This window comes from Diachasma alloeum, unplaced genomic scaffold (assembly GCF_001412515.2).
Source record: "Diachasma alloeum isolate Michigan unplaced genomic scaffold, Dall2.0 Dall_scaffold_00177, whole genome shotgun sequence".
NCBI classification, from domain to species: domain Eukaryota; kingdom Metazoa; phylum Arthropoda; class Insecta; order Hymenoptera; family Braconidae; genus Diachasma; species Diachasma alloeum.
The window spans coordinates 1,201,811-1,210,472 of NW_021680343.1; the positions used below are offsets into that span (position 1 = coordinate 1,201,811).

At 40.6% G+C, this 8,662-nt stretch overlaps 1 protein-coding gene across 4 annotated transcripts in view; it reads right to left on the reverse strand.

Annotated features, from left to right (window-relative positions):
• The window catches only part of LOC107037888 (tight junction protein ZO-1), a 63,894-nt gene that overhangs the window by 5,672 nt on the left and 49,560 nt on the right, over positions 1 to 8,662 (reverse strand). For 3 of the 4 annotated variants that reach the window (XM_015256695.1, XM_015256721.1, XM_015256712.1), the window contains 5 exons: positions 6,006 to 7,641; positions 4,583 to 4,805; positions 3,220 to 3,394; positions 1,916 to 2,125; positions 438 to 1,012 (listed from right to left, as the gene is read on the reverse strand). In XM_015256695.1, the coding sequence (XP_015112181.1) occupies positions 438 to 1,012; positions 1,916 to 2,125; positions 3,220 to 3,394; positions 4,583 to 4,805; positions 6,006 to 7,641 (2,819 nt within the window). The remainder of the gene's footprint in view (positions 1 to 437; positions 1,013 to 1,915; positions 2,126 to 3,219; positions 3,395 to 4,582; positions 4,806 to 6,005; positions 7,642 to 8,662) is intronic. The other variant, XM_015256703.1, reaches the window with a different exon arrangement.

Genomic DNA, 8,662 nt, shown 5'->3' on the forward strand with positions numbered 1-8,662 from the left:
CTCCTTTTTATGATTGTACAATCATATTTTTTAGGAACTCCTGCGTTATGTAAAAACCAATGTAAATTGTGATATATTTTACATTATGAGGGAAAAATAATCGAGATAACGTTCGAAAGGTAATCCACCCGGGCCTTAAACCGTTTGAACTTCACTACTGAAATAGATAAGTAAATCAGTAGCAAAGTGGTAAAACGGTTTAACTCGACTCATCTTCCATTCAAGTTTTTGAGGAATATTTCCGAATCTAAGGGAGATAGCGAAATTTTCGTAATTACATTTGTTGTAGCACTCAATCGGCTCTACAAAAAAGGTTATAATAACAATTTCGCTATCTCCCTTAGATTCCGAGATATTCATTGAAAACTGATCAATAGTCTAAATTGACTTATACAGTTTTACCACTTCGCCACTGAAATGAATAAATCTTCACAAACCTGTACTTGGCGTAGTCAGTCCTAGTCTGCGAATCCTGGCTATTGATAGGTTGGGCAGTGGATCTGGTGAACCTGTAAGGGTCATGAGCCCTCTGTGTTCCCGGCATACTTCCGGTCTTGAGATCATCCGGGACATTGGGACCGAGTCTCCCAGAGGAAGTGTTGATCCCCGTTGCAGTGTACGTAGCATTCCCATTGGTGTTGTTATAGGAATCGTAAGAAGACATGCTGTCATAGCTTCCAGTTTTGGGTTGAGTCCTCTCGAGGGAGGACGTGGCGTTGGCTCGATGGGGAGTTGCGTTGATGTAGTTCCCCATGTCGAGGACGGAGTCGGTTTTGTTCAGCAATCTGTCAGCAGCCGATCGTCCAATTGTACCTCGTGGTGTCTGACTCGTGGGTTTGACGTTTCTGTCGACTCTTGGGGGGAGATCCGGAGGCCCTTGAGGGGGCGATCGAGTCTGGGGCTGCACTGGGTACTGCGGCAGTCCTGGCTGTTCGTTCATCGGGCTAGACATGGAGAAACCGTATTTGCTGTCCGTTGGCGCTCCCTGGGCTCGTTTGTGCTGCTCGAAAGCCTGGTTTATTCGGAATTGTGAGTTTTTTATTTACTCGGTCAATTGAACGGGTGCGGAACATGAGGAATGAACGCAATAGTCGCACAATTCATTTTTAAATATTGCGTATTCAGACAAAATATAATTAGCGACAGAAATAATATTCTACTTTTTTATAAAATTACCCCCAAAATTTCATGTAAAGATGAGAAAGTAGTTGATACTCGAGGAAATTGCAGCACCTTTTACACCTTTTGAAAATTCAGTTGAATGTCGTGTTTAATTTTTCACGATGAGTTTAAGAATAATCGGTGACATTTAAGTATTAAGATCAATAAGAAATTCCATAATGAATTTGATCTTGAATTGAATTCAAAATCAGAATATTGAAAATGATGAATATGTTGTTTTTAATGAACCACATGGGGCATCACATTTTTCTTTTTCCCCATCTGGGAAAAAGAAAAATGTGATGCTGAATTTCAATCGAACGAAAAAATAAAAGTGCAATCGGCCTAATGTAATCAATAGAATTGTAATCAATTGAAATATAAGACGAATAAAAAAATATTATTTTCATCAGTACTCGCAATAATAAAAAAAAGTTAATAAACAACAGTTAATAAAAAAAATGTTTCTTTTGTTTGAATTGCGTCAAATAGTCGTTTTTTCGGTTGTTTCATTTTGCCCCACCCACCCCTATTTTATTCTGCTGTCCTCATCAATTAACTCCTAATTATCAATTTCATATTATTTCAATAAAATCGATGATAATTCGAATCATCAGATATTTTACTCCCATCCATTGCTTTATTTCAAGTGCATGAAAATCGTTACATGCCTCAAGTGTTCCGTAACCAGCCAATTCACTCTCCCCTTATTGTCAGTAAGGATGCCATGATGATTTAGCGGATGAAATATTACCTGATAGCTTGATGTGTATGGTGGGGGTGCAGTGGTATCATCCTGAGTAGCGATACTTGGATCTGAGCTACTTTTAAGCCTCGCAGGTGGCCCCAGGGCACCGGGAATGGGGGGTGCTGGGCTTAATTCCAGATCACTCTCCGGGGAGGAGGCGTAGGAGAGGCGTGATGTCATCGGGAAGAGGAAGTCATCCGAGAGGGCCTCTTCCGGCTACGCGATATACGCAGAACACACAGGACACCACGTTACATGGACACGTTAATAATGTTTTGATGGATGTTTTTGGTACTGTTTTGTTTAGGGATGACACTTGATTTAATTTTTTAATTGTTTTAATATCATTCAACGAGAAAGCACAATAGCTAGACCACTCGACACACTAATCAACTGATGAAGTGATTCAATTAATTGTCATTATTATTCATTAGTCACTGGGTTAATAAAGCTAGTTGTGGCAGTGATGTTTTGGCATTACGAAATCTTAATTAATTCAACGGAATCCTAGTTATTCCACTGATATTGTCATGCATTCATGCTCGGCATTCGTACTAATGCACTAATTAAAATACAAAATTACATTAAAAATAATGATAATACACTGTTAAAATGTTTGGGTGAAATTTCAGAGAATTTTGTGCTTAAAAATTTACCGTTTGATGAATTATTCAATGAATATCATTCGAAAATTCAGATACATATATCTTGAATTTATCAAGTACTTTGGAATTTTCATGATTTTAATTCCCCCGAATCGAATCCCCCCAATTATCCCTGAAATTGCAATTTTTTTAACAGTGTAGCCATGAATACGATGGACCATTAAACCCCCTAGATGTAGCCGAAGAATTGCTCGTGAATGACATTCTGGGTGGGAATTGGGGAACGTATTGGTGACGAAGTAATGAGGGGCGATGGTGGACGGGGTGGTGGTAACACATTGATATTATTATTATGCTCGAGGTAGACAGCCGTGTCGGAGAGAGCTCGTGGGCTCGCTGGACGATAAGGATGATACGGTGGAAGGTAAAGATCCGACACCATTTCTATGGGCTACAAAAACAACCAACACCAAATATCTCATCGTCTCTTAATCACAAAAAAAAATTATCTGGACTAGAGAATAGTCCTGTCCCCGAACATTGATTGCACCAGTCGGCATTCAGGTGGGAGAACATTTCGGTTGTAATTCAGGCACAAGCGGAAATTAATAATTAACAGACATTCCAGGGGTTTATCGTAATTTTTCAGGCATATTTGTTTCGGTTTATCGTTCATTCTGGAGGTTTTTGGGATTAATCGCTTACCTTTGTCTGGCTCATCCACAGGGGGCCCTGTTGTTGACGGTCTATTAACTCTCTGAGCTTTCTGTACCACGCCTCAGGGGTAGTCAGAGTTATTACAGCGCTGAACACGTGGCCCCATATTTTGTCAAGCTTCTGACACTGCTCGAGAAGCTTCTTGCTGCTTTTGTGCGCCGACCTGAATTAATCGATTGATTAACCATGAGTTAACGCATGGGGTAATTAAGGACGAGTGGAATTACAAGAAAAAAATATTCTTAAGGCCCCCTCTTTTTTAATCTTGATAAGCTGCAGTGTTTTTCATTGCCATTCAGTTTTACACAGCCCTGGAGTCTTCGAAAATTATGATTATGATTGTACAATCAAAAAAATGTTGAAAAAAAAATGAACATTTTCAGAGAGCGTTTTTGGATAGTATTGGAAAATAAACCCAGTAGGGAGATAATTGCAAATTGATAATTTACAGTATCTAATAGCTGTTCAGTCGTCATTTCTATGTTCTATGTTTTTGAGGCCGTCCAATTCCCAGGTTTTACGGGCCATTATCGCCCCTAATCAGGACGTTTCGTTTATTAGGAGGTAGATAATGTCGAAAAAACTGGTGGTTATCCCTTTTAATTAGGATTTTTTCTTTAATAGTGGGAGTCGATTGTAAAGATTATAAAATTCGATATAGAAAGAAGAACTGGCCGTTATTCCTCTCCATTAGGATTTTTTCCTTAATAGTGGGAGTCGATCGTAAAGATTATAAAATTAGAAAGTCTCTTTTTGAGCTGTCACTCAATTGTTATTTGAAACTTTGAATTTGTATTTTTTAATTTTTTATCTCAGTCGTCACTTGACTCAGTAGCCAATGCCTGTCAGATCGTTTGTTGCCATGATAGATTATCCAGTTACAATTTTCTTTCTGTCGGATTTATTTCCAAATCTTTATTAAAAATTCTCTCTGAAAATGTTCAATTTTTTTCTACTTTGTTTGATTACGTAATCATAATTTTTAGGAACACCTCCATGATATGAAATGAAGATGGAAAAACAGTCGTGATAACGTTCGAAAGATGTTCCACCCGGGCCCTAAATTAAGAATATATAGCTTTCTTGAGTTGAAAGCAAGGAAATCAATATCAATAATATTTTGATTAAAAGCATTACTTCTCGAATTGGAAAAATTAATATTCCTATAATGAAATAAGAATGCGGTTGATGATGTTATGTCAACGAATCTTTCAACAATTTTAATAAGGCCGACCAACGTTCAAATGCCAATTGTTAAGAATTATTTGAATCATTGGTCCCCCCTTGCTATGAGTGTATCCCTGAAGCTTAAACAAACAAATAAATGAATAAAATAACGAAATACTCATACTTTGGTATCCCTGCCCTCATTTCCTTTACCACTTGCTTAGTTTCTGCCTTCAGAAATATGACTATTGGATAAAACTGAGCATAATTCAGTCTGTCAACAGCATTAGGAGTTATGTCCAGTAGGGCATGCTTTCCTCTGTCCATCACTTCTCTAATGGCACTCAACCGAATGATCCCAGACGTCTTCGTGCTCTTTCCCCCATCCTCCATCTGGCTTTCCATTTCTAAAAAGGGAGCACAGAATGTACCAAAAAATAGCATAATTTTTCATATTTTGATTCATCTCCACGTTTATCATTACTGAATGTAGATCATGAAAAATTGGAGAAAATGAGTATACAATACTATTTCATTGTCACTGCGCGCCGTTTCGATTAATATTTTATCTTCCTCAGGCTCTTGACGATCGTACACTGAGAGAAAAACAAACACATTGTCAAACAAGTCTTGTTTGGGCCAACAAAATCGCTAGTTGAAAATTGCCAAAAAAGAATTTGTTCGGTTCGAATTTGAATGTCTCAAACATGAATAATTGTTCTGCTTTCGACAGCAACGAAATATTTGGCTCGAGAGGCGGATAATTCACACCAGACGGTGCCTTTTCAGGATGAAAATATCTCATATAGAGGGAAATTTATCAACAAATATTTTATCCCTAAGTTACAAGATTGCTATCATATCGTTATTATTGTTTCATTTAAGGGTTCATTTCTGGTCTGTGATTATTGGACAGCCGAAACGAAAAACTACTGTCCCTTGTTTCGCATAAAACAAAGATTTTTCGGGAGCAAAATACGTATGGGAGTATCGAATAACGAAGGCGTAGTGCTAGAAATGGCATTTCTTGTGTGTACAGAGAATGCAATTTTTTTTTGAACTACTAAATCTATTTTTGCGACAAAAATTTTTCATTCCGGCGCACTCTCCGCATGTTTGGCACGAAAAAATCGTTTTTGATAATTTTCAAAAACATATTTTCTTGGCACAAGTAAGACTTGTTTGAGAACGTTTTTCTCTCAGTGTAGTATGAAGTCTATCACTAATATTTCTAATATTTATAACGACTTGATACTATGATTGTCAAGAGCCTGAGGAAGATTAAATCACTAGCGAAGTGGTAAAACGGTACAAGTCAATTTTGACTATTGCCCAGTTTTCAATGAGTATCTCGCAATCTGCGGGAAATAGCAAAATGTTTTTAAAACCTTTTTTGTAGAGCAGACCAAGAGCTACAACAAATGTAGTTACAAAAATTACGCCATCTCCCTTAGATTCGGAAATATTCCCCAAACCCTCAACTGGGAGACGAGTCGACTTAAACCGTTTTACCACTCCACCACTGAAATATCAATCAAAACATCGCGAATTGACAAGAAATAGTATTGAATGAATTTTTGTAACCCCCACATAACCGAAATACTCACGAGGAGATGTGAATTTATCCGGAAAATCCTTAAGCAATTTCTCCCTAGCGAGATCGGCAACGGGTCCAAACAGCACAACCGGCCTGATGAAGCCCGGATGTCTGAGAACAACTCTCTCATACGCCGGAAATTTACTGACACTGTCCGAGAAGACAACGTCATCCCAGTGATCACGACCGAGTGACTTCGATCGTCGATGACTGCCCCTCCTCCGCCTGAAGAAACTGCCGCGACTCTCACTAGCACTCAATTCCTTTTTGGTAGCGTTAAACTGAGCAGTGGCGAGCTCCTCAGCCCTCGCCTTATTTGGAATAATGCCCTTCTGCACCTCCTGATTATTTCTCCCAATCCTGAATACCTGCCAGGATCCAACGACCCCATTGTGAAGTGTATCAACAACATGAAAAACATCACCACTGCGAAAGCTCATCTCCCCCTTCTCCGGCTGTTCATAATGAAAATGCGTTTTAATGTGAAATGAGTCGCCCCTTCCAGAGGCGACAATCTGCTCGTAGTCCTGCCTCCTGTGCTGAACTATCAAATCAATCTGCTCCTGAAGACTGAGAAGAAACAGCACAGCCTCCTCCCTGGTCACTCCCTTCATGTCCATATCATTGACCTTGAGAATTTTGTCGCCAGGCTGGAGGCCCTGGAGGGACGCCGGACTCCCGGGCTGCACAGCTGTCACGAAGACCCCAGTCTCATTGCCTCCAGTCAGCCTCACCCCTACGGAGCCCTCCTTCTGAAAGGTAATGAACCGAGGGTCTGGCATCGGCTGCTTTGACCGCTGGACGAGAGGATCCTCGTCGTAAATCTGTCTCCTCGAGCTGTAGTAATCTTCCAGCCTCGGGGGAGGGGGTCTCGGTGGGTCCACGGTGGGTGTGGCTGGCAGATCCAGCTGGCTCAGTGATACATCCATTAATGGTCCTCTGGAGCGCCCCCTCGGGGCCAGATTACTCTTGTCCTCGATGGGCTGACGGGTCGGCGGGGGAACGTAGAGATTCTGACTGCTGTAGCTCGCACCTGACAAGTACTCGCCCCCCTCGCCCTTCCCTGGTGGATATCCGGTGGAGGTCGGGGTGTCTCTGGTGACTACGATCGATAATCTGTCCTTGCACTGGTCCATCATCTTCCGGGCCTCCTTGAGACTCATGTTGTCAGCCGCTACTCCACCGATTCTGGTGACAATGTCACCCGGTTTTGCCCCGGTCCCCTCGCGTGTCACTTCGCGAACGTACAGACGACATCCCAGGACTATGCCGAAGTCGTCTTTCTTGTTGTTTCTCGTTAATGTCAGCCGGTGACTCTGCGGCGTACTCGCCGGGGAGCCCGGGCTGTTTCCCAGGGCCCGGCGCTTCACCACGAGGAGAACTGTGGAGCCCGAGTCCCGAAGGACTCGCACAGCCGCTCCGTAGTCCGCACCCTCCAGGGACACTCCGTTCGCGGAGATTATTCTGTCGTTAACCTGGAGCTTTCCCTCCGCTGGACCCGCCTTCAGAACGTCTGATATCGCTATCGCTGGGTCGCCGTTCGTGAAGTGGGGATTGTCTCGGCCGCCGGACACTGCGATACCGAAACCGTAACCGGGGACGCGGGTCACTGTCACGTGGTGCACCTCCCATCCTCGGTCACCAACCTTAAAGCGAAGGAAATTCTTTTGAGAATTATTTTTTGTTGAGGGGACACTTGTGGTGGAAATTCTTGGGTTGATATCTGGGAAAGTTTCTGGCTATTTCTATCACGTTAGGGGAGGGTATTGTTAAATGGATACTTTTGACTTTTTTTGAAATGGTCATGACGTGTTGAAGTGTTCATGAAATGGAATAATTTTATTTGTCAGTAGGAAGAAGAATGATTCCTCTTTGTGATGAGCTTAGGCTGAGCTCAACTGATAAATCTGTTTCTGAGTTAATAATGTTTTTGAAAAAGTCAAAAGTGTCCATTTTACCCCATCCTCCCCTATATTTTCTCTGAAATTCTAAGGAATTTAGTAATTAAGGCCCAGTTGGATTATCTTACGTTATCGAGATTGTTTTTCCATCTTCGTAATGTGAAATGTATCACAATTTTCAGTGGATTTTACATTACGCAAGTGTCCCGAAAAATTATGATTGTACAATAAAAAAAAGTTGAAAAAAAACTGAACATTTTCAAAGAGCGTTTTTAATGAAGATTAAGAAATAAGTCCGATGGAGAGGAAATAGTGAACGGATAATTTATCATGTAAGAGATGGCAACACGCAAAATTGTATCTTTGTTGTTTTTTTTGCGGACAATTGCCAGGCCAATTAATATAATTTCACAATTATTATCATACAGTTGAAAAGAATAATCACTGGAATTTGTAATTAAAATTAAAAATTCTGAATATTCAAATAATTGAAGATTCAAGAATAAATGTACCTGAATTGTCCTTATTTCTATTAATTTTCACGGAATAATTGAACTGGAATTGACAATTTCCATTGATTTTCAGACAGAATTCCTTGAAATTTCAGTGAAATCATCAGATGATAAATTTCCAAGAAGTGTACCTGAAATGTCAGCCCAAAATTTTCGACAGTACTCCCAGTATTGGGTTCCTATAGGGGACCCAAAAGTGGTTTTAAGGCTCTATCTCTCATAGTTTCCGAGATAATCGCGAAAAACGAAATCGC